This window comes from Cervus elaphus, chromosome 26 (assembly GCF_910594005.1).
Source record: "Cervus elaphus chromosome 26, mCerEla1.1, whole genome shotgun sequence".
In the NCBI taxonomy this organism is placed as follows: domain Eukaryota; kingdom Metazoa; phylum Chordata; class Mammalia; order Artiodactyla; family Cervidae; genus Cervus; species Cervus elaphus.
In genome coordinates this window covers 15,322,460-15,348,748 of record NC_057840.1, presented here as the reverse complement: position 1 = coordinate 15,348,748, position 26,289 = coordinate 15,322,460, and the positions used below count along the sequence as shown (strand labels likewise).

General features: G+C 39.2%; 1 protein-coding gene across 4 annotated transcripts in view; it reads left to right on the top strand.

The window, feature by feature from the left end:
* ARHGAP18 (Rho GTPase activating protein 18) overlaps positions 1-26,289 on the top strand; it is a 193,762-nt gene that overhangs the window by 118,190 nt on the left and 49,283 nt on the right. For 3 of the 4 annotated variants that reach the window (XM_043888106.1, XM_043888105.1, XM_043888107.1), the window contains exons 2-5: positions 10,383-10,579; positions 13,565-13,803; positions 17,978-18,041; positions 23,354-23,532. In XM_043888106.1, coding sequence (XP_043744041.1) covers positions 10,383-10,579; positions 13,565-13,803; positions 17,978-18,041; positions 23,354-23,532 — 679 coding nt within the window. Of the gene's footprint in view, positions 1-4,504; positions 4,512-10,382; positions 10,580-13,564; positions 13,804-17,977; positions 18,042-23,353; positions 23,533-26,289 lie in introns of all 4 variants that reach the window. The other variant, XM_043888108.1, reaches the window with a different exon arrangement.

Genomic DNA, 26,289 nt, shown 5'->3' with positions numbered 1-26,289 from the left:
CATTTTACTATTAGAAATTGCCTTTAGTTTCCATATTTTATTTTATATTTCATGTCTTTTTGAGGCTACTTGTGTTCATATCTCTCTTATGTTGAGTCAGCTTAGATTCTAAAGCATACTAAGAAAAAGGTGATCTCAGATAATCTCATTGAAAAAGGGAAAAAAATATCCTGTAATATTCACATAGTGTACTTTGTAACTGACTTCTGAAAACACTTAGTGGAAAATGTTACAGATGAATTATTTCTAAGCTTGGCTAAATTATTTCAAGAGCTGGAAATTATTTCTTTACCACCCCCTTCCATCTCCTTGGTACAGCTGACTTTTAGTACCTGGCTTATGAAAATACTTCCTGGCCTTCAGAACTCACCAGTTGACATTATAGCCTTTGAGGGTCGTTTGGAGCTATCCATAAAATCACACTTTGCAGCCTTAGTGAAGCAGCTTTCTCTCTCCTACCCAGGCATTTGCCACACAGTTACTGCTGTTTTAAATTGTCCTGCTGTTACTGTTCACCGGCGTGACTTGGAAATGATGTAGAAATACATGTCTTCTCCCTCTTTATTGTGTAGCATAAATGCAGACATCCTTCCACTTTGAACACTTTTTTCAGTGTTTGTCTATAGCGGTCCTTATGCTGATTGGTGGAAGCTTGGTTTTATGCCACTGTGGCCCCACTGAGATAAATGATTTCCCAACCTTATTGTAACAGACAATCACAAAAGACTGAAAAGAGTTTAATAATAGTGCCCCCATCTTTTCCACAGTATATGCCCATGCATTTAGCTTCAGTTATTATCAAAAGGTGTTTTTTTTAAATCCAGTCTTGCCTTGTGTCCATGTTTTTATTGGCATAGGAAAATTAATGTTAATATGTATATAAAGTCTTATAGAAAGGCAAGAGAGTGGCCCATAGAAATAAGTGAAACCATTATCCAACAGTATTCTAAAATATTAGTGTTCACAGTTTTGTGTTACAGCAACAAATATTTTGTTAGTACCTATGTGATGGTGCGGGCTTCTCAGGTGGCTCATGGTAAAGAATCCATCTGCCAGTGAAGGAGATGCAGGTTTGATCCCTGGGTCAGGAAGACCCCCTGGAGAAGGAAATAGCAACGCACTCCAGTATTCTTGGAAAATACCATGGGAAGAAGAGCCTGGCGGTCACAATAGAGTCAGACATGACTGAGTGACTAAAACAGGAGCAATGTATGGTGGCAGGCTTTATGAATCAGTAGCAGCTTACTTTATGAATTGGAAAATTTATCAGAAAATTTATCAGAAAATTGTAATTTGTCAGTCTGTAGTCAGCCAATGCCCAGAATGAGTGTCCTGGCCAACAGTTAAACATCTATCCTGGATCCTAGATCTTGAAGTATATTGTTAAGTTTTGTATGTGAGAGAGTTGCACATTGGTGAAAATTTACCCATTTGCTTTAATGTATTTTTAAGGCATGTGGTTAACTGTAATGTTGAGATTCTAAGCTAATGGAGGGCATGATAGGGGACTTTTGAATGAGGAGTTCAAGCATATTAGAGAAGATGGGAAGACTTTGGTCTTTTACCTCTGCGAACATGTTGAGAACTTGATAGACTCCTCAGAAAGAAAAAAGCACGTCTTTGAAACCCAAAAGGCAAAAATTTGGTTTTTCAAGAGCAATGAAAAATAAATAGGTATAAGCTTGGTGACAGTTTTGGGTGCTAATAGCTACCTTTGAAGCCTCACAACTTTTGTGAGAAAAGAATCAGGCATTAGACAGTTGTGAGAAAACCAGACTCCGGCTCAGGAAAGACTAGCCTGTGGAGCCTAGGGACCGGTGGGAGTGGGCTTCAGGCAAATCCAGGAGGACTGTGGCAAACAGTCTGGGGAGAGGGGGTGTCCCAGGATGGGCTGTGGAGGTGACCTAAATTATTGATCTGAATTTGCGGAAATGGTTATTTGGGCAGAGGTTGAAGTGGAGGTGCGTGGATAGTGGCAGAGAGGAAGTGAAATCCTGAGGAAGGAAAGGTGAACCATAGCAGGGCCTGAAGCGTGTTAGGGGCAGTGCTGAAGCAGAGGTCATGAACCAGAGGCCCTTTTTGAGGGTTGTCTGGGCTGCTGGTTCGGTGAGGAACTGGAAAATTCCACCTTTGCCTAGTGTCAGTATCATTTCTAACCTCTCTGACAGCACAGACTTGAGCAGGTTGGTTGAACAGGCATCTCTGATAAGGTGCCCAACACTCTGCAGGCATTCAAAAAATATTTTATTTGTTTTAGCAATTAAGTTGACAGGATGGAACCAGGGAATGTGTGCTTAAGAAACTGTATGCCGGTGCTTATTTGTGACTTAATATCAGGTACAGTCTGATAAGGAAACTGGCTGTTTTATATGTTTCATATAAGGAAGCCTACTTTCAAATTAAACACTCAAGAGTTACAGTGGCATAGAACAATTACCTATTAATTACCTTTTAGGGTTTCCTGATGACTAATTTCTTTATTGTCTACTTTTCATGTCCCTGTTTTATTCCTTTGTAGTTTTGTGCAATTAAATAAGAAACACCTTAGAAATTAAAAGGAGGATGTTGTTCCAGAGGCAGCGATAATTCAGTAATTAGTAATCAAACAGTTCCCAAGCATCTGCTATGGTAAATGGTTGGCTAAACCCAGGGACACCCAGATGAAAAAACAACAGCAGCCAAAAAAAAAAAAAAAAGAACTCTGTAGATACTTGCCCCAAGGAACACATAGTGTAGTGGTAGAAATACAAGTGTGGGTAACACAGTCTGAGTTGTGGTCAGGGCTGGGGGGAGACTGAAGGAGCAAGGAAATGTCTGTCTTTATTCCAGCCCCCGTGGAAAAAGGTGCCAAGATATGACAGCTGGAGAACAGATCCAACTGGAGAGCCACCAAATGAGTGGTGTTGTACCTCCAGATGTTTCACAACTAACCAGAACGCGGAGAGGCCAGAGTTCTGGACTTGAGCTGTGTCATTGCACCCCAGTGTCAGGTAGACACACGTCCTGGTGATGGAGAATTGAGATTGAGCAGCGTGCATATGCAAACTCAGTCCCATGTGCTTTGAACCAGTCTTCCAAGATCAAGTTAAAGTCCCACTTCAGGTCTCTCCAGCCTCGTCTTGGAAAATGACTTTGACGTTAAGATCCCTCCCTGGCTCCATTTGGCTACTTGTTGAGTCGTGTCTCTAGTGGAGGAAGGAAAAACTGCCTCTTGAGAGAGATTGGGGGAGCTCAGACAAAGAGGATCTCACATCTACTGAGAAGAAGCCCTCGAAAATAGGAAAGTCCTATGTCTGGTGGTTGGTGTTTGCCCATGATTTCCCTTTTACATAACCTGTGTCTCTACTTAAAAGGGAAGGGAGTTTTTCCAGCTTACTCTGGTTGCCTCATGATGCTTCCACATGCCTTTCAGCCTCATACCTTTTTTCCTTCCTTTCTGCTAGACCCGGTGGTTCTGGCTGCTGCCGATAGCCTTATTCTGTTAGTGATATTCACATATGGGTTGGTTCTACCATAGTTTTTTGGTAAAAGTGATAAAGCCAAGTTTTCCAAGCTTTCTCTCAGCAACCTTACTAATGTGCTTCTCTTCCCAGCTTGACTTGGGCAGTGTTGGGTAAATGGTGCATCATCAGTTCATTTGTTCATTGTTTTGCCATGTGTCAAAGTTGGGTGGACGCTCTGTGGTGACTAGAGCAGTGTGCTATGCAGATGTTAAGTGATTTTTATTTTTAAAGAAAAAGCTGAAAGAAATAATGAGTACATTTTAGCTCTATCCTTCCACCCCATGGGCTTCCCTGATGGTTAAAAATCTGCCTGCAATGCAAAAGACCTGGATCCAATCCCTGGATCAGGAAGATCCCCTGGAGAAGGGAATGGCAACCTACTCCAGTATTCTTGCCTGGAGAACCCCATGGACAGAGTGGGTGCTACAGTCCATGGGGTCGCAAAGAGTTGGACTCAACTGAGTGATTAACGCTAGGATTAATACAACTACTACGGCTCCCCCCACCCTACTCCCCCAAATGAAAGGGTTAAAATGTGCAAAGGAGGAAAGTAAGCTTACTTGGATTGTGAAAATTAGTGTGTTTCTAAAACTGTAGCAGTTGGGTCAGGAAGAAGATGTGAGGAACTTCTCTCCTGGGCTCTGAAGGCTGTCTGGGAGTGGGAAAAGAAAGGCCAGAGAGGGATTGCTTCCTAATCAACTTCCTCCTGCCTTAAAGCATTGTCAGTGTTCTTTCTTCCCGGTGTCAGAGCCACTTCTAATAATTACTGCTTTCAACTAAACAATAGTAGGCATTCAGTTCACAGGGAAAAAGAAATGACATGGGTCATTCATAGGCTGCAGTTCTTCCTAGTCACTCAAATTCAACGTAGTCTGATGGACAAGGCCATTACGGAGTATTAATAGCTTCACCGTCTCAGATGGCAGTGATTACTTCTTTAATATCACTGATAAAATGAAAGAGAAAAATCTACACATCAGAAGCACTCCTCCCCACCCCAGCCTAGAGGTAATGTAGATCCAGAGTGAATGTTTAAAACATTTTAAACATCTTTGAAACAAAGCTTTTTTAAAAAAAAAACAAAAAGTATATTTGAAGTCATGCCCCAGCATGGCACAAATCACATTTTAGAAAATGCATTGGAAAAGGTTTCTCATGCATTTTAAAGAGGTATGATTTGATTGTTAAATGTATTCTTCTCTAGATAAGTATAGTGGTCATTTAAAAACATTAATTATAGGCTGTGTCAACAAGATCACTTTTGGTTTTGCTATGTGCAATACAAACTCACTAAGACTGGAACGTTGGATGTGAAAAAAAGTAAATTCTACCCTTTCCAGTCTGTTTGGTATAATGACTGCAGAAGAAGAAATAAGAACACCAATTTTGGTTCCACCATCACTTTGCTGAGATTTTGAAGAAGATTTAACCCTGGCAACTCATTACCTCATCTAGAAAATGATGGGATAGCTTTAAATCTCTAATGTCCAATAACATTCTAAAGCTTATACTTCAATAAATATGGCTTTATCTAAAATATACTTGGTCATCATGGTTAATAAGTCGTGATCTCAGTAAGAACTTTTTTTTTGGTGCCTTAAAAACAGAACCAAAAAAAAAAAAAAACCCAAAAAAACCACCCAAACCAATACAAAACAAAAATAGCCTTATCCTCATATCTCTCAACCCAGTCCCTTCTTTTCCTGTGTTGGAAGTGAAAGTAGAATAAGAAGCATGAAAGAGAGTATACTTCTTTTAGAAAGGATCTTGTAAGAATATAAAACCAAATTCTAGCATCAAAGGACTTCAAGAAAGCAGACTTTGAGCCATAAAAATGTTTCTAGAAGGAGCAGGACTGAGACAGATTGGATGTGACGTTTAGCAGCATGACTGTTGATGGGGTGGAGTGCACAAAGTGGAGATTGGATCATGTAGTTAAATGAGTGCAAAGAAGTGTCCTAGTTCTAAATAAATGCCTTGAGATGATTATAGGAAGACGTACAGATGGCAAAGGAGCGTTAAAGAAAATACCTATTTTCAAATACACTGGCCAAAAGGGGAAGCTTAGAATTTCTGCCCATTGTGCCTAATGGATAAAAGTGGATGATGGAAGACATTGGCGAGGCAGGGGTTTTTAAATATGCTTTTATTCTTTGTCATTGTAGTATGAATTAAAAATGAATATATCATTGGAGTAAGTCCCAGTTTTGATGAAAGGCCATAAAACTAAACTAAAATAAACAAAGATGTAGGTCAAGGGTCACTGGGAAAGCATGTCTGTTTCTTTCAGTAGGGCTTTCTGGAACATTGCCCGCAGGATTGAAAAGTGCTTTCTCAGATCCATTAGGTGTTTTTGAGAAATCCTGGAGCAGTGGTTTTCAAAGTGTGGCCGTGGAACCCCTGAAGCTCTCAAGACCCTTCAAAGGGTTTTTCATAATAACCCTCGCTGTTAACTGGCCTTGTTCATTCTAATGCTTTCCTGAGAATACAGTGGTGTTTCCCAGAAACTACGTGACTTAGAATATCGCAAAAGAGTAAATGTAGAGGGAGATGGGAGAATCCATATGTCTTCTATTAAACTAAACCTTAAAAACAGTTTCAAAAATGTAAAACAGTGCTACTTATCTATTTTTTTTTTTAAATATAGGGCTTCTCCCCAACTCTCCCCCCAATGTTATTTATGATGTTTTCTTAAATAACATCTTAAATATAAGATTATTTCTTCTTATTAAATGAATTAGTATTTAAAGTTTTTTTTTAAGTTTTAAGATCTAATAGTGTACATATCAATGAATATAATCTATCTCAAAAACTCTTTGGAAACCCTTGAAAATTAGGAAGTGTGTAAAGGAGTCCTGAGACCAAAGGTTTAAGAATGACCATCCTTAGAGGATAAGCAGTTTCTCTGACCCTTAGAAGAGGGCAAAGGTGACTTTATTAAACTGTGGGAGAGGCAGTTATCTGTAGTTAGCAGTTACACAGAAGTTAGCAATGATACTAACTTGAGTGCCTTCTCCTTGGTTACCTCTAAGGTCATTCCTCAGTAGGAATTCTTATTTGATGTTGTTTTGTTTAGTTGCTAAGTCGTATCCAATGCATTTGTGACCCCATGGACTGTAGCCTGCCACGCTCCTCTGTCCATGGGATTTTCCAGGCAGGAAAGCTGGAGTGGGTTGCCATTTCCTTCTCCAGGGGATCTTTCCCACCCAGGAAGCGAACCCACATCACCTGCATTGGCAGGCGGATTCTTTACGGCTGAGCCACCAGGGAAGCTCTTATTTGATGACTTACAACAAAGTCTTCAAGGCTATTGGCATTCTTTCCATTTTATAGATAGCAGCAAGTTAGAATCAGAGGAGTGATTTCCTCCAGGGATCATGAAAGAAAGTTAAGTAAAGCTGGAATCATTTAGTGCTTAGGACTCCCAGTCCTGTATGTTTCCCCATCATTTCACTGACTGCAGTGGCGCTAGGATGGATCATGAGTGTTCTTCTAGTGGACCACAGTGAAGTGCATGGTAAAGTTTGCCTCCTTCTGGAGGACAACTTCTGTCAGATCAGTTTAAGATTTCTATGACAAAATAAGTAACAGGTATCGCTAATACCCTGAATGATGTCAGTACATTTGAAATTCACTCACCAAGTAGGAAAAAAAAAAAAAAAAGAAATTACAGAAAAATGGGAGAAAATACAATACACCTGGGGAAAATACAAGGAAACAGATCCCCAATTTATATCAACACAGCATGAGGACATCCTGCAAGAGGATAACACACCATGAAGGCCCAGGGGACAGCGGGGGCCTGTAAAGTTGAGTATTTGCTGGTATGTTAGTGCCCAGGGAAAAAGAGCCCAAGTGATAATACTGTAATGTAATGCCTTGTCCAGCAGGCTAAGAAGCAGCTTCTTTTAGAGGAGTGTCTAGTTCTGTAGTTCTAGTTGTAAAAAGATGAGAAGTGGGGGAGTTGGAGAAGAGTGTTCATGGGATATTTAGCACATGGGATTCTGGGTGGGAGTGAGGAAGGATGAAAAGAGGATTAGCATTGGCAGTGGGTCAGGTGGAGATAATTGGTAGTTGCCTGTGGTGGGGCAAACTGTGTGTTTCTCTGATTTGAGCACCATGTGTTGGTTGGGATCTTTTGGAAATACAGAATATCTCTGCTCCATACTTCATTATGTCTAGCAGATGTTGCTTTTATGTGTTTGAGTTCAATTTGCAGAATGAACATGGTGTCATAAAAGCATACTCCTAAAAACAGAAGAGAGGAAATCAGTTAACTGGCCTGTCACCAGGACAGTTTTAAGAAGGGACAGGCTTTTAGCTGTGGCCTGTCTGAACTACAAAAGTGAGAATAATCTAAGAAGAAAACCAGTGACATGACATGTTTATTGATGTAAACTGTAAATAAAGAATGTTCAGTCACATTTTTAGAAAACATGTAAAATATTCAGCAGCTGATTAAGGAGCGGACTCTCACAGGATGCTTGCCTCCTTCCTATACTTCATCCCCTAATATTTAAAAAAGAAATTGTTTTCTTGCAAAATTTGCCAGTGATCCAAAAAATAAATAAATAAATAAAATCTTCCCTTTCCATGACTCAGTATCGTCAGGTTATTACAACAAACCTTTTCAGCTTTTGAATCTTAGCAGAGTCAAAATATTGAGTCGGTTCACCAGCACTAAATGATTAGATTTTTGCTTTATGCATGTTTTGAAAGCAGGCCTTGATATAGAAGGTTTATTTACGTAACAGTGCTATTGCTCAATGCCCTTGCATTTTTCTGCACATGCTATCTTAATGGAAATTTACTGGAAAATTCCTGCCAGAATAAACACATTCCTTCAGAAGCGAAAGGCTTAATGTACTTTTCGTTCAACAGCACCTCTTTCCTGTGAGCAGATAAAACACATTATTTGGCATTAGTCATTATACTTCATACATTCCGCAGTTCTCATCATGGGGCTAAGGTTGTAGAAAATAGGAATATAGTAGACAATCTTAAAATGAGAGGTAAAACAAAAGCAAGGAAGGGCATCCATATATCTGACATGAAATCAAAAGTGAATTTGGCAGATACTCTATAAAATTAGTTTGAGCTAGTCCTGATGATAAAGCAGGATTAAGGATTATGAACCAAAGATCAGTTGAACTGGTGATCACAGAAGTAAGAAATATAGTTTACTTTTCATTCCTAAGAGAAAGAGAGCATTTTCATTTGCATTTTAATTTAAGAATCAGAAGTGTAAACCCTAAATGGAGAACGCTGATGGTATCATGGCCACGGGGTGAGAGAAGGGACCAGAGTGGGATATAAGGATGTAAACAGGAGTTGGGGCAGGGAGGGAGGAAGTGTCTCTGAATTAAGGGATGGGGAGGCAAACAATACACAATGGAGGCTAGAGGAAAGAGATTCACACAAACACGTCTAGACTTCCTCCTGTTGGCCCTCATCTAACACCCGCCCGCCCCCCACCACCCCAGGACTGCTACTGGGGCGAGATGATAGGAGTTGTTCCAGTAATAAAATGTGTAATCAAGGCAGAGAGAACCATTTTTACGGGGCTAAAACTGGCCAATTAGCATATTACAGTTAAGTCAGTTATATTGCATTTATTTGCAGCAATAAGTAATTAACTTCTTTGACTTTTTCTGAGAAGTCAGTTGGAATTAAACTACTGGGTAGATTGCACTAGAGTTTAGTGACCTTCTTCCTTATGCCATATTAAATCCTACTATTTTAAATAATTAGAGGCCAGTTTCAATGTGAAAATATTCACACACTATTAAAGAATTTCATTTTATTGCATTTCTTTTTATTTTCTGTATGTGCAGTTAGTAAAACCAGTCTCGAAAGAGTGTATCACTTCCTAATGTCCTCTTGGGAGATTAAAAAAGTGATTTGAAATTAGAATAACAAAATACTTGTTCACCAATTATTATCTCTACTCAAATTATATTTCTAAAAAATTATTGAATATAAAGGGGAAAAACATAGCTGAAAAATTTCCCCCTTCAAGTAATAAGGCTTTTCCTCTTCTATCTCAATATAAACAATCATGAAACAATTCAGTATTTCAGTATTTCTCTTCTATATGGGTTTTTATTTTTAGGCCTTTTAATTCAATTTTGGTAGTAGGTAGGATATGATTTATAAAGAAAAAATATAGTTGAAGTTATTAAAAACCACCATATTCATGTATCCTTTTTTCATAGATTATATTTATAAGCTAAATGTTTAAGAGGTAATTGTCAACTTATTCAGAATTGCCAATAAGTGCATTTTACCACTTTTTAAAATATATGTAAGTAATAGGTACATTTATAAGTGTAAAGATTAAATGTTGCTTTCTAAAATAGGGTGTAACAGTAAACTTAATATACTATCCTTTTTTTGTTTTGATTCCAAAAAATAAAAGGAAAATTCAAACGGTACCTCATTCATTGTTTGCAGATATTTGCTGTCTAAAGGTTGACTGAGTTTGATTTATAATTATCAATGATAAATATGAAATACAGTGTAAATTCAATCCCAATTTTATTAACCTTTAATCAAGATTTAGCCTGTTGCTTTCTAAGAACAAAGTTTCAGGTTTAAAAGAGCCTTAAAATAATTGAAGTGAAAGGGAAATGGAAAAATATTTATCACATAGCTGTTTGTTCATTGCCAAAGTTTTCTGTAGAGAATAAAACTTTTCATTCTACAGGCATGTAATAATCAGTAGCCTCTCAAGGTAAACAGTTTCAAAGCAAGCATCTCTTTGGTTTTGTTAAGGAGAACTTGAGTTTCCAAGTTCTTCAGCTTGGTGTTATGATATTGTAGAAACAGTACTACTTCTTCATGTACTAAAATGAACCATGTTTTCTTTTGACTTTACAGTAGAAGATATGGCCAGTATACTATGAACCAGGAAGTCACCAAAGTCACAGAAAGACCTCCATTTGATCGATCAGGTTCCCAGGATTCTTTGGATGAACTCTGTATGGAAGCTTATTGGACTGAACTAGAAAATATCAAGAAATCTCATGAGAACAGACAAGATGATCAACAGGTGGTCATTGTCAAAGAGCCTGATGGTAATAATGAAATTAATAAAACTTTTTATTAGTTTATTTTGTATGTATTGATGGGAAATGAATACATAGGAAGAAAGAAATTAAAATGAGGAAAACCAGAAAAAAAAAAATGGTAGTTGCCTTTCAACTTAAAAATGACTTAATTGTGGCAAATTATAGATGCAGCTGCCAAATATAAATGATATAAGTAAATTCACTGAGTTTTGGATATGGCTAGACTCTTATTGGCTAAGCTTACTGTATCATAGACTCTTAGGGCTGGACTTGATCTTTGAAATCATCTAACGTCTCTTTAAGTTCCATTTGTGGGATCCTAGCCCCATGGTTGTTTGGCCTCAAGTGAGTAGAGATGCTGATGATGTTGATGTTTTTCCACTGTTCAGCCAGCTTGAGCTGTTTTGATGTTCTTTATTTTATTGATTTACAATCTGTTCCACACTACCTTTGACTCATTTATTGTCAATCTACCTTCTGTGGAAGAGCAGAACAAATCTGCTCTGTTGTTTGCATGACAGCTTTTCAAATGATTGAGGATGGTTATAGTTATCTTGTTACTAGACAAATAACTTTTTTCTAGAAGGAAAAAGATTTACATAAATCAGTCCTTGGTGGTGGATTGCAAATCTATCCTAGTCTTGGTCATCTTATCTTTCAAACTGTTGTCTTCTAGACTGGCAACAGTGCCACAGTTTAGCCAGCTAAGTTTAGGGTAGAGATTTCGACAAGTGAAAGTGGAAGATGGTATTAGCATTTTTAGCCTCCCTATTTACTTCTCATATTTTGTTCATAATTGCTGTCATCTCTATCTGCATTTCCCACAGTCTCCACTATTGTACTTGATATTCTGAAAGAAGCATGGAAAAATTTACTTTTTTCCCCCTCTTTAATTTCATGCTTTTTTTAAAAAAAAATCAACGTTAAATTCAAGTAGACACTAGGTTTATCATGTCTAACTCTGGCACCTATTATATTAGCTTTCTTTCCATGCCTTGTGCCGACCATAAGTTTGTAAGTGTATCTTTGGTGTACAGGCTGATACAGATTCCAAAAAGGAGCCACGGTCAGTACCTTGGGACCCACAGCTAGAAGTGACCTGTTTTTCAACAGAAGACTTCTTAATGATGCTAAATGACCTAGCATCAAGTTGTTTAGTACTAAAATCTGCATAGGTTTTTCTCCTTTGCTATAACATTGCTTGGGGGAAAAAAAGCAACCATTAATACTTGAAAGAGGAAAGTTGGAGATTTTCCTTAATTTAACCCATTGATTTTGTAAAAGAAAATGATACCCAGCTCATTCTTTCGTTTGGGTTCTCTTTCATTTTACTCTCGTTCTTTCTCACTTTACCAATCCAGTTAAGCTTATTTGTAATAATAGTATCTTTCAACCTTTCTGATCAATGTTTCAAGATGACAGCAGCATACCGGTGGCCTGGTTAGTAAGGAGAAAACAATCTGTGGAAAGAAGCCCTCAATCCCGATACACAGCTGTGTGTCAGCTACATCATAACTCTCCAAGGATAACGTGGATTCATAAAATGTTGTTCATGATGTGATTATCAAGAATTGGGAGTGTTTATACACACCCATGCCTTTTCTTGGACTTTAAATTGAATTTTACCTCTACTTTTTAATGGAACAAGCCACTCTATATTGTAATCTTGTTACTTCCCTTATGGCAGTATCAGCTTTTTCTGACCACTTATTTATACTGAGTTCTACTTTAATATCTTTAATAATCATGGTGAGTTTTTATGTCAGTGAACAGTTTTTGTTGCCTGGAAGGCAGAATGCCCCTCACTGCCTTATGTTTCTTGACGTCAAGGTTTTTGATACTTTATTTCTGCCCTCATGGAGTCTCGATAGTAGAGAAGCTATAGACAGGCACGCTGGTCAGTGCTCCAGCTTGTGCTGCGGGCTATAATGGAGCTCTGCGAAGTTCTTTCCATGTGACATGCTCACATTTGGTTATCTCATCTGTAAAAGATGAGAAAACAGAGTCAGCTTGAGGCTAAGTGACTTGACCAAAGTGATGTGGCCATCAAGGTGCAGGAGTGGAGTATGGACAGACCTTTTGTGTCCCAAGTCCTTGGTTTTTCGATGTCCTCTCTAAATGTGGAGCTTGGAGTAAATCCATTCTGGTTGTCCTTCAGTTTTTCTACAGTCATCAATAACTTTTTTTTTGGTCATGCCTCACAGCAAGTGGGATCTTAGTCCCCTGACCAGGGACTGAACCCTCGCCCTCTGCAGTAGGAGCCTAGACCATCGGGAAAGTCTTGAATTGCCAATAGATCTTACACGATATTTGCAGTACTGGTTACTCCCTTTCAGTGTTTTGAATTGATTCAGTTGTTTAATTAGTTTCCTATAATCTACTTTTTTTTTTCCCTGAAAATAGTTTGTTTTTTAAAAAAAAATTGTAAAGAAAGAAAAGCAGGACTCTGGTATGCTGACTAGGCGGTTAAAAAATTAATTTGAAATTGATTAGTTCCTGATGTCCAGATGCTTTTTACTTCTTTGCCACACTGTCAGCTACAGAGAGCAGAGAAAATAAGCCTTTCCATCAATTAGAGTCGAACTCTGGGATAGTGCTGAATGTAAGCCAAGAAACAGGGCTTTAATGGCCATCCCCAGCATCGACTTCCTTCTGTAACTTGATGGAAGTAAGTTATCTTTTCATTGCTTGCTCATCTCTGGAAAGGGAACAGTATTATCTTCCCCTAGTTAATCTGCAGGGAAGTTATAGAGGTTAATCACATGTGAAGTCATTTAAAAATTTTAATTGAGTATATATGAAATGGATCTAAAACTTGATATCTTTATGGCTAGAGTTTATGGCAGTGGTCCAAGTTTCAGATAATGATTCTTAGCACTGTGGTTGGGTTATGGTACAAGAGTTTCAGTAAGAGTTTTTAAAACGGTTTTTAAAAATGTAGAAGTTCTCCTATTTTGTGATTTAAATGCCATTTTTTCTCTGCTTTCTCAGAGGGAGAGTTGGAAGAAGAGTGGCTTAAGGAGGCCGGTTTGTCCAATCTCTTTGGAGAGGCTGCTGGAGATCCCCAAGAGAGCATGGTGTTTTTATCAACGCTGACCCGGACGCAGGCGGCAGCTGTTCAGAAACGAGTAGAGACAGTCTCCCAGACCTTGAGGAAAAAAAACAAACAGTACCAGGTCCCTGACGTCAGAGACATATTTGCTCAACAGACAGGGTCAAAAGAAAAGGAGGTAGGTTTTCTTTCGCAGTAACGTAGAGGAATAATGGTTCAGACTCACTTGAACGCATCCAGTTAAATTTGTATCGTTATAAACTTAATGGGCATGTTTATGTAAAGCCACCGTGGCTTAGCTGGTAAAGAATCCTCCTGCAATACAGGAGACCCTGGTTCAATTCCTGGGTCGGGGAGATCCGCTGGAGGAAGGATAAGATACCCACTCCAGTATTCTTGGGCTTCCCTGATGACTCAGCTGGTAAAGAATCTGCCTTCAATGCTGGAGACCTGGGTTTGATCCCTGGGTTGGGAAGATCCCCTGGAGAAGGGAAAGGCTACCCACTCCAGTATTCTGGCCGGGAGAATTCCATGGACTCTATAGTGGATGGAGGTCACACAGAGTTGGACATGACTGAGCGACTTTCACTTTCACTTTTCATATGTAAGGCACAGAAGCTCCATGCTGGCCGTGATCAAGAGGGATTCGATCCCTGTCCTTCTAGAAGTTACCTGCTGCTGCTGCTGCTAAGTCACTTCGGTCGTGTCCGACTCTGTGTGACCCATAGATGGCAGCCCACCAGGCTCCCCCCTCCCTGGGATTCTCCAGGCAGGAACACTGGAGTGGGCTGCCATTTCTTTCTCCAATGCATGAAAGTGAAAAGTGAAAGTGAAGTCACTCAGTTGTGTCTGACTCTTCGTGACCCCATGGACTGCAGCCTACCAGGCTCCTCCATCCTTGGGATTTTCCAGGCAAGAGCACTGGAGTGGGTTGCCATTGCCTTCTCTGAGTTACCTGCTGATGGGGAAAAAAATGAAACAAGTTAAAATTCTCTGTGACAGTCCCTGCATTCAGTGTCCTTGGAGCTTTGGGAGTGCCCCAACCCCCTGGACAGTGTGACTGTTAGTTGTTACTTAGAGAAAGTCAGAGGCAGGAGGTTCTTTTTTCCACATTACTCTTGTAGGAAAATTTGCTTTTTTTAAAGACTCACATGGGGATGAATGGAAGTGGAATGCAGGGAAGCTAATTGCAGCTGAATTATAAAACAGGAACCCTGAACATGAAATAACTTCCCCTTTGTGTCTAGTGCCTAGGATGTAGAGGATTGGAATAGATATTTGCCAAAATGATGAATTTATTAGTGGGAGCTGTTGGAGTCTGGTGCAGATCTGGGGCTGATGGCTCTCTTGAGAAAGTGTGGTACCAGTCGGAGACCTGAATGGTCTAGAACAGTGTTACTCAGGGTAGCCATTTAGTAGGTTGTTTATGGAGTGCCCATGAGGACCTAAAGAGCTTCCCAAAATGAAAATTAATATCTGCTCCGGCAAGAAACAGTGATGCTACAAAGAGAAAAAAAGGTCAGCTGAACCTAATGGTATTTTTAGGGTCAAAGTTGGTTTACACGTTGAACTCTTCTCAGATGACAGTTAGCATAGCTCTGGTCCAGAAGACCCAGTGGGGTGGATGGAGTAAGAACAATCAGAAGGGATCTTAAGTGAGGGTTGTAGTGATGATCATAGCAATCAGAGCAGTAGCTACCACCACTGAAAACTTAACTGCTTTCCATGCCTTATTTCTTTTCATTCTTAGAGCTGTCCTATGAGTGAGGTTTCACTTCTATACTACTGCCGAGGCTCATAGACTTCAAGTAACTTGCTCAATGGTCCCATAGATAGTAAACCCAAGTTTGTCAGACTCTAAATATGTGCTTTTAACCACTATACATCCTACTACATTTGGGTTTACATATATAATTCTGATATTAAGTAGTCCCAGTGAATACATGAGATTGTATTTACACTATAAAGAAAGGGTAACAAAAGTCTTTTTAAATTTTGGGAATAAGAAGACACATTTAAGGTATCTTTCTGTCATATAGAGGGTTTTTTGGCTTTTTGTAAACATTTCATTCTTCTAAGAAATCCTGCATAGTTGCAGATTGCTACTCTGTTTGCATGGTCAATTGTAGATCAAATCCAGTCCATTTTATGGGAGTTTTGGGGTCACAGGATTGCTCCAGATAGATCTGTTGCTGCTGTGAGGCAGTTAGACACTTGCGTGCCACCCATTTGTTATTTGGAACATCCACTGGGGTTGAAGGACTAGACTGCTTTTTTACAGCAGAAAAATAATGAATAATAAGGAAATCTAGTGTTATTGGCATTTCCCTCCCAATTAAAGAGCCCTCCCTGAGGGAGTTAAGAGGAAGCCAAAAGTGGGAGGGGACAGAGAACTGAGCCTCAGCAAACCATACTCCGTGGGATTCCTGCCAGTCTTGAAGAGGATGTTGCTTCTCAGTGCTAGAAGCAACATTTTTTAGTAAGTCCTTGCTAATGTCTGAATCACATAGTTTGATTCAAGGTGATTGGTGGATTGTATCAGCTGATGGAGTCAATAAGTGAGAAACAGCACAAGTGAATTAAAATAATGTTAACTTACTCTTTCTGCCTTTAATTGAAATATGACCACCCGTTAGAAATATGTCCTCCAATCCTCAAGTAAACATGGGCCAGCCATCTTTACTTGCATTTCTTCTATTCTCAAGTAAACGTAGTATGTCCTCCATATCCCTGGCTTCTGCACCTGTGGATAGGGAGGGCTGACTGTGCTCTGCCATTCTTTATCAGGGACTGGAGCATCCTCCCGTGTTGGCATTCATGGGGTGGCGGTGTCCTTTAACTGATCTCCCACAGATACTGAGCGATGACTGTCCATATTCAGCTCTTCCGTGTTAAATGCTTCCTCACGAAGCCCTTGCTGACACTAGGAAATAAAATGCAGAAATGAATACCATCTGCACTGTCATCTTCAATTGCTTAGGAAAACAATTTCAACCACATGCTCCGAAATCCGTGTTCACATGTGAGATTAGAGTTACTCACTGTGCCGTGGAGGGCCAGCCTTCTGCAGGCTCGTGGGAGAGGGAGGAAGGTGGCCTTGCTCTGCCGTGTCCCTCTGTGATTATAGTCGCTGGGTACTGTCCTGCAGAGTCTAAGGAGAGCGCCTGCACGTGCCTGCCCTGATGCTCTTCTGGCCCTTCTTAGATTGCAGGTGGAGAGGGGAGTCCTTCTCTGCTAACACTTGAGCTGCGATGTGGGGGGAGGGGACTACAGAGGTGCCCTTCTTTTGTATTGAAGTGACAATCCGCTAGAATGAGTATTTTAAAAAACAATTCGTTCCGATAGACCTCTGTGTATGATTGACCTGGGCTCCCCTTCCTGCTTCCTCCTAGAGCCTTATTGGCGAGGAGGAAGTGCTGCGTGGCCACGCTGGTGAGAGGCTCTAGCTGCATCTTACTGTGTCCATAAACCCTTGGAAGGCTTCATTTCTTTGGGTGTCACTGTCCCAACCCCTCGAAAGAGGAGTTCTTTTGACTGTCTAAGCTCTTATTACCTGCTTGGCAAATTAGTTTTAATTTCTCTCACATTTATTACTAGCTTTTATTTTTTAAAAAGTGAAGTATTCTATTTTTTACCTATATGTCAGTTTATAATTTTATTTTATAGCCATGTCATTGAGAGGGAATTCACATACCATCCAGTTCACCCATTTAAAGTTTACAATGCAGAGGTTTTTAGTGTAGTTATATATATGCAACCATCACCGCAGTCATTTTGGCACATGTCCATCATCTCCAAAAGAAACCCCATACCCGTAGCATTCATTCCTTGTTTTCCCCTCCTTACGCCTAGGCAACCACTGATCTTTGTCTCTGTGACTTGCCTGTTCTGAAGGTTGCGTAGAAGTGGAACCACACAGAATGTGGTCCTGGTGACTTTCACGTCACGTCACGTTTTCATGGCTCATCCACGTTGTCCCATGCATCTGTGCTTTCTTTACTTTCGTTTGATTGTCAAATAACATTCCATTGTGTGGGTGGCTCGCATTTTATTTATCTACTCATTTGTTAATGGATATTAACTTTTTGAGATGTCTTAATGGTGTTCCTGATGGTAGGGACACTTGATATTGCCTGTATTTCCACAGAGCTTAATAGTATGCCTTGTATGTTGTGGGTGATCACATATTTGTTGGCTGGTTGCTTGTTAATTGTAACCGTAGTCCTTTTATTTCTGTGGTATAAGTCTGAATACATATCTTGTGCTCTACAGGTTAGTAATAGAGTTATGTACCATACCATTTCTCTGGTTGTGAGTGGGAAATGAATAAATGGCCCATTTTCTATCTTTAGGCTCCAGATGGCACAGAATCACAATCAGTCGGAACAGATGAAAACAAATACCGAGGGAAAGATGGTAAGTTGGACCCGTTCTCTTGTATTTTCTCATTTATTAGTATAACAAATAGATAAGACCGTTAGAAACATTTGTCTTCAATTCTAGTAAGCAAATTCAATTGAAATATCAAGTACCCAAGTAGATAATTACATAAGACTGAGCTTATAGTTGGCTTTTGAGTTTTTAAAAATACTTGTCTATATCTATTTTAATGTTTCTATACATAGTCAGTTTTCTTGAATGTTTACCATGTGCCAGGTGCTATGCAGAGACATTTGCCTAATTTAATATACTCAAGAATGCTCTGTAGTAAATATTATTCTTAACCCATGAGACAGATGAGAGAAGTAAGGTTTTGAGATATAAAGTCACTTCCCCAAGGCAATACAGCTAGTAAGGGGAGTCAGTGAATTTGGAACTTCATTTTCAAATCTTTAGTTCTTAGCTCATAAATGGATTGCTTTTAAGAAAGTTTAGAAAGATTTTAAATTAAGATCTGAGGGTGGGAGAGGGCGGAAGTTGATTATAATTCTCCATTTCATTCCTTTTTCTGTATCTGTTATTCAGAAATGGATTAGAAATTCAAGGCATGGTTGAAAATAAATAGTAAGGATTTATTAGTACTTAACAAGAAAGAATTTAAAGCTATTTAATGGATTTACAAAAAGGAAAAATGTTCTAAATTAAGGTCATAGATTAATCCTTAATGTGTTGCTACTTAAATAATATAACAAAGATGGTTAATGGCTGCCTGAGTCCCGATTGGGACTTTGCTTTTGTTTATGTTCTTAATACCCAGCACCTGGGGTGTTCATGGCATTATTAGTGTCATGTTTGGATTGGAACTAGTGAAGGAAGAGTGTCAGGAAGACTGTGGAGGCCTAGAAAGTGTTCCCAACCTTCCAATAAAAATCAAAGGTTTGTCCAAAATTACTGTTGTTGTTCATTTGCTAAGTCATGTCCAGCTCTTCCTGACCCCATAGACTGCAGCACCCCAGGCTCCTCTTTCCTTCATTATCTCCCAGAGTTAGCTCAAATTTTTGCCCATGGTTGTCATCTGTTGGCCTCCTTCTCCTCCTGCCTTCAATCTTTCCCAGCATCAGGGTCTTTTCCAACAAGTTGGCCCTTCACATCGGGTGGCCAAAGTATTGGAGCTTCAGCATCAGTCCTTCCAAAGAATATTCAGGGTTGATTTTCTTTAGGATGGACTGGTTGGATCTCCTTGCAGTCCAGGGGACTCTCAAGAGTCTTCTCCAGCACCACAGTTTGAAAGCAGCAATTCTTTGACACTCAGCCTGCCTTATGATCCAGCTCTCACATCCATACATGACTACCAGAAAAACCATAGCTTTGACTAGATGGACCTTTGTTAGCAAAGTGATGTCTCTGCTTTTTAATACACTGTCTAGGTTTGTCATAGCTCTCCTTCCAAAGAGCAAGCGTCTTTTAATTTCATGGCTACAAAGTCACCATTTGCAGTGACTTCGGAGACCAAGAAAAGAAAATTTGTCACTTTGGGACATTTTGGAGTCTTGGAGCATCTAATATCTTTATCTTTCCTTCCATGCTTTTATCTCAGAACTTCTCTCCTGTACCCCTGCCTTCAAATAGATACACACACATAATATGTGTGTGTGTATATGTATGTGTGTGTGTGTATGTATATGTGCATATGTAGACACATATATGTGCGTATATTGACACATGGGTCTATATATTTATATTTGTATTCATAAAAGCCCCTGCTTTTTACTATTCTGTGGAAATTTCTTCAGTTACATAAGTATATTGGGTTAAAACGACTGGGTGTTTCCCCAGGCCTGTGTGCCTGCTGACCCTGGAATGGCAGGCAGGCTGGAATAGCCCTTGCTGGCTGGACAGAGAGCTGGGTTGTCAAGAGAGACAGATGAACCTTTTGTGCCAGTGTCAGTATGTTTTGGGCTTTGGGGAAGAGCGACTGGCAGTTGCTGAATGAATACTGAGGAGACATTGTCCTTTCTTGGTGTTTTCCTCCTTTGCCAGAGATGCGATATAGCCTATGTAAACAGACGTTCTGGAAGACGGGCTCATTGTAGCAGCTTTTTCCAACCGAGCTTGCGGCAGCCGGCTGGAATGTGACAAGCTTGCTGCCTGATTTACATCTGCTTTTGCTGGAATCCTATGATGTGGGCAGAGAGCCTCCAGTAAGAATAATAAGATAATGTGTATGACGCCATCCGAGCCACTGAGGATTTACTGCTGCACCTGTTCTGGGCAATGCCGAGCTCTTTTGCTAGCCAGCGCATTCCCCAGCGTTATGCAAACATTGAAAGGTTCTGAATGAAATGCATGGAAAATATTGTCTGAAGTTCAAAAGTGGAGCTCTTTCCACTAGAAATATGAAAACCAGAACTACATAGTCTATTTTAAATGTTTTCTCTACACTTGGGCTTTTATGCATGTTCTATGAAAATTACTTATTCTAAATGAAAATTATAACATTTTAACGTTGCCAGGGTTGTTGCATTTCAAATTCATTTATCTACTGCTGCGTATCAATCTTCTCACCAAATTGCACAACATTATGTATTTGAAAGACCCATGTTTAATACATACATTTAGAAGTGTTAATAATGCCCAAATAATTTTTAAAACTTTCATGTAATATATATCTTCTTTTTTTGAGTTCCATGGAGGAAGCAAAATTATTTTTTTAAATAGAGACATGGATTTATTTTGGACAGTTGAAAAACTTTGAGTTTTTTAAAGTAGTTGTAACTTGGTGCTATTGTCCACTTTAAAAACCAAAGGAGAAAATAGATTAAAACTGTATTATTTACCCTTCAGGGCTTGAAGAGCCAAAAGGTTTATCTCAGCATTCTCCATTAACGTTTCTCCTTGAGAACGTGAAAGTGAAGTCGCTCAGTCGTATCGACTCTTTGCAACCCCGTGGACTGTAGCCTACCAGGCTCCTCCGTCCATGGGATTCTCCAGGCAAGATTACTGGAGTAGGTTGCCATTTCCTTCTCCAAGGGATCTTCCTGACCCAGGGATCGAACCCAGGTCTCCCACATTGCAGGCAGACGCTTTACCCAGAGCCACCAGGGAGAGTAAATGATTAATTCATAAATGCTTTTATTAGCGAATTAACCATCCATTTCTTATATCATCCTGAAACTCTTTTTCCTGCTATCTGCCTTAAGTGGAGTTATCATTTAATCCTTAATCCTTCTCTATTTTGTGCTTTTTGTTTTTGCTAATATTTGGAGGAAATTCATATGTTTTAAACGTATTCTAACTTGATTATAATTTTTCTCCTCAGTTTTGAATTCAGCACAGAACATTTATTTGTGTGTGGTGGGGGAGGTAGTGTTTATTGTAGGTCTGATGTGGGGCTTTTAAGAACAGGGAGTCCATTTAACATGCTTGTTCATAAACACTCAGGTTTTGGAAAGGTAGCTTCTAATTTAAGAAAATGGCTAATCAGTTTTTTCCTCTCAGAATGGTTTCCTAGGAAACCAACATACATATTCACAGTAAAACATAAAGTAGTATAAACCAGTGGGAAAATAAAACTCAAATTGTGCTTTGACATTTAAGTTAATACTTTAAAAATTAATCAGAGAGAGGTCTAGTTATCCTTAGTTTTAAACAAAATTGTCAGAGGCTGTTGAAAAAGCATAATGTAGCATAGTTAGGAACAGGTGAATACAATCAGAGCTCCAAATTTACTCTTATTTTTGGACTTGACATAGGTCAGTTCTTTCTTACTTTCTTAACTCTGAGATGTGACCCAGGCCAACTATATAATTTGCAAGGCTTAGTGCAAACTGAAAATGTAGAGCTTCTCGTTCAAATTTCAAGAAGGCAACAGCAGAGCATTAAACCCGCAGGGCCCATACCAAGCACTGGGAAAGTCCTACACGCATGCAGCCCGCCCTGCTTATTAAGTGGGAGTGAAAAAGGCTAGATTTAGATTTATTCTTATTTTCTTTTGAGTAAAATAATTTTTGTGTTTTTTATTTAAATGACTATAAATATAGAAAATACATAGAAGGTAATAAAAATATATTTTCTGAAGGCATCAGACTTTTAATAGTAAATGTGTATATATAACATTTATTAAATTTAAAAATTAACTTACCTTCTATCACCTTGTTGTGTTAGTATATAAGCATTTGAATGTCGCGCATAAGCTTACTGATGTAATCTAGAGCCGCTCACCATGAATTAAAGGTCACAGTGAGAAAATGACAGTAATCCTGTCATTGATGCCTGGTGCTTTTCTAGTGTGAGTTGTGTTAATACCAAAAACTTACCAAATAGCCAAATTTAGAAGTATTTTCTTCCGAGCTTAAACCTGATGTTTTCAGCAAAGAAGTTTTCAAGTGTTAATTTTTTCACCCCCCTGGAGGATTAACAGCAAATAAAGCAAGGAAAAAAAAATGTTAAATTTTTTTTAAAGTGTCGATGTAAATACCTGGAACTCATTTGACTAGATTTATAGTTGTAAGAACTGTTATAATCCCTATAATAGCCTGATTCCTGAACCAGTACCTCCAGAACTGACTCCCACTGCGAACATTCTTGGTGCCTGGAATTTTTGCTATGATAGATAGATAGCATTCCAGAAAGGACATGCAGCGCGTGAAAGAAAACATTCAGGAATCTGTTCCACTGTGAGGAAGTTAAGTGGTATATCATAGTTTTAAAAACCTTTGTTCAGTCATGTCCAACTCTGTGTGACCCTGTGGATGCTACCCTGCCAGGCTCCTCTGTCCATGGGATTCTCCAGGCAAGAATCCTGGAGGGGGTTGCCATCCCCTCCTCCAGGGGAATCTTCCCCACCCAGGGATCAAACCCAGGTCTCCTGCATTGTCAGGTGGATTCTTTACTGTCTGAGCTACCAGGGTTTTAAGAGAGTAAAACTAACCACCTTCTCATTTCTGAGTATAAAGTAAAACAATGATTAAGTTTACTAAATTTTTATCTCCCAGTATAATACAAAACAACAATTAAGTTTAGTAAGTTGTTATGAGTTTTTCATTCAGAGCTTGAGATCATCCAGGAAATGTTTTCGAATTGGACTCAATCTAAGAACTGTGACCTCAGAGAGAAATTCCACGATTCCGGCTTTCTGGTCCCCACCTTGGCTTCCTCCGTCCCCCATGTGCCATTGTTAGGATTCCTTGAGTATATGTTTTACTATGGAAAGAAGGGTTAATTATTGCTTACAGTAAGTAGTACTTTTCCTAAAGGTTTATACAGTTGATGTGTTAGAAGTTTTTGTTTTTTTTTTTTTTAAAGAAGTAACCAAAACACAGGAATGAAGTCTTTTATTTTGTTCCCAGACCAGGCATCTCACCTAGGTGTTGGTGGAAAGGAGCTAACCCCACTGGTGCCCGAAGGGGCACCTGCCTCTGAAACAGACATCAACCTGGAGGTATCATTTGCAGAACAAGCTGTCAGTCAGAAAGAGAGCTCCAGAGAGAAGATCCAGAGGAGCAAAGGTGACGATGCCATGTTACTGGTATGTAGTACACTATTCAGATGTCACTGTCAGATTACATTTTTCATCAGCTGTTTATTTTGAAAAATTTAAGTCCCTAGAAAAGTTGAAAGAATAGCATAGATACACCCCTACAGCCTCCCTGTAGATCCCATTCACCAGTTATTATAACATTGTACAACTTTTACTCTTTCTTGGGCTTCCCGGGTAGCTCAAGTGGTAGAGTCTACCTGCAATGCAGGAGACCTGGGTTTGATCCCTGGGTTGGGAAGATCCCCTGGAGAAGGGCATGACAACCCACTCCAGTATTCTTGCCTGGAGAATTCCATGGACAGAGGAGCCTGGCGGGCTCCAGTCCATGGGGTAGCAAAGAGTCATACACAGCTAAGCAACTACCACTTTCACCTTTCACTACTTTCTGTATCTACCTATGTATAGGTCGTGCCATATACACTCACTTTTTTTTTTTTAAGCCTAACAAGGCCATACTAAACAAAGCAGTTGTTTTGCTTAAGAACTTGATCATTAAAACAATTATATTTTAATATATGACCGTATTAAAAATTTCCCAGTTGTCGCAATATTGTCCTAATGGCTTCTCCCTCACTCTGCCTGGGATTCAAACAAGGGTTATGGGTTGTGTTTGATGTCATATCTTTTTGGTTTCTTAAATTTAGATTAGATCCTCTGATTTTTTGTATATTTTAAAGAGTCCAAATCAAATTTCTGATTTTGTCTGTTTTTGATGACTGAATTCAAGTTCAACAGTTTTGGCAAACCTAGATGCCTAGATTGTTTATGCCTCCCATCGCATCATCAGAAGAGGTGTGTGATGTCAGATAGCCCTCTTATTGGGAATGGAAGTATCACCTTCTGTCCTCATTGTAAAAATACCTTTTCCTGTTGGTAACTAATGCTAATTTGTGATCCTTGAAACCGAATGAATAGCCTATCTGCCAGTAATAACCTATCATCCAGTGGCTTTACCATGCATTTGTAATCCTTACCTGAAAAAACAGACTAGTGTTAGCGAAACGGTGATTTTTCTCATTGTGTTATTCCCTCTGTATTGACTGGCTGGCAGTCTTCTGTGATAGCTGCTTTTCCTCCCTTTTCTCTTGTTTTTGAATGTCACTGCGCAGAAGCTTCCTTTTTTCATTCAGTGTTTAATAAATCATTACTGTTTTTCTTTGACGTTTAAATTTACCCAAGTTTGACCAAAGGCAGCCCTTCAAGCTGGTTCCTTTGCCATTTTAACATGTACTCCTCGTTTTACTCCTCTGCCTTCTGGTACAAGATATTCTAGGCTCACCTTGTACTTTTCTCCCCTCAGATTAGGAAGAATCTATTTCTTCAAGGAACCCTTGTTTTTTCAGAAGCATATTGTATTTAGAAACCAGCCTCTGTGTACTGAGTGTTCTCATTGATACCGAATGTCTTATATTTTTTTAAAAATACACTTACTTATTTTGTAAGACTTCACATACATAAAAGCTATAGGCATAGTATAATGAACCCCCCACCAAGCCCCAACGTTCACTAGCCCATGACTAGTTCTGTCCTGGGCACACCCCCAAGCAGTTCCCTTTAAGAAAAAAGGTTACTTTTTAATTCATATTGCTATTATTGTACCTATTTAAAATGCTAGCAATTCTTAATTTCAAATATCTGAATATTAAATTTCATATTGTATTGCAAATTTCATAATTTTTTTTTTTTGCAGTGTGTTTGAATCAGAACCCAAATCAGGTTCATGCATTGCAGTTGGTTGACTTGGTTGAAAGTGCCTTTCAAGAAGCTTTTACTCCCTCCCTTCCTTCCTCCTCCTGTCAGTGTATCTCTGTCTCTGCCTCCCTCTCTCTCTTCATTAAGATCTTTTCCCCTATCCTTTTTTACTTCTTTCCTCCCATTCTCCTCCTCTCAGCATTTGTTTGTTGAAGAAACCTGCTTATTCAGTTTCTAATTCTGTTCCCATGTCCTTCTCTTTCTTGTAGATTGGTTGACTCTAGATTTATCAGATTCATGCTCTTTTTTTTTTTTTTTTGGTCAAGATTACTTCTTGTGATCATGTAGCAAGAGATGCAATATCTCTGTCTTTCTTGTTTGTGAAATTAGCAGTGGCTGCTGATCAGTGCTTATCTCCATTTATTAATGGTTATAAAATCATGTTCTAATTTCTTTTTTCGTTTCTTAATTTGAATATCTCTCTTAAGAAAAACTTCACTTTCTCAAGGGTTACTTCTTTCATTTACCAGTTTTCTTTTTTTCTTCTTTGCTTAGATTCCCTAGTACCTTTCATTAATGACCAACTAGTGTCGTTTTAATTTTCTTTGTAAAAATAGTATCTTAACTCACGTTTATACATGTGTGACATGACCCTAGAGATAATTTCTCATGTGTTTCAGCATATTTTTTGCTCGAGACATGTTGTTGTTCTTGTTGTTCAGTCACAGAATTGTGTCCAGCTCTTTGTGACCTCATGGACTGTAGCACACCAGGCTCCTCTGTCCTCCGCTGTTAGCTCAAATTCATGTGCGCTGAGTCAGTGATACCATCTAACCATCTCCTCCTCTGCCTCCCCTTCTTCTTTCATCTTCAATCTTTACTGGCTTGTCAGGGTCTTTTCCAGTGAGTCAGCTCTTCACATCAGGTGGTCAAAGTATTGAAGCTTCAGCATCAGTCCTTCCAATGAATATCCAGGGTTGATTTCTTTTAAGACTGGTTTGATCTCCTTGTTGTCCAAGGGACTCAGGAATCTTCTCTAGCACCACAGTTCGA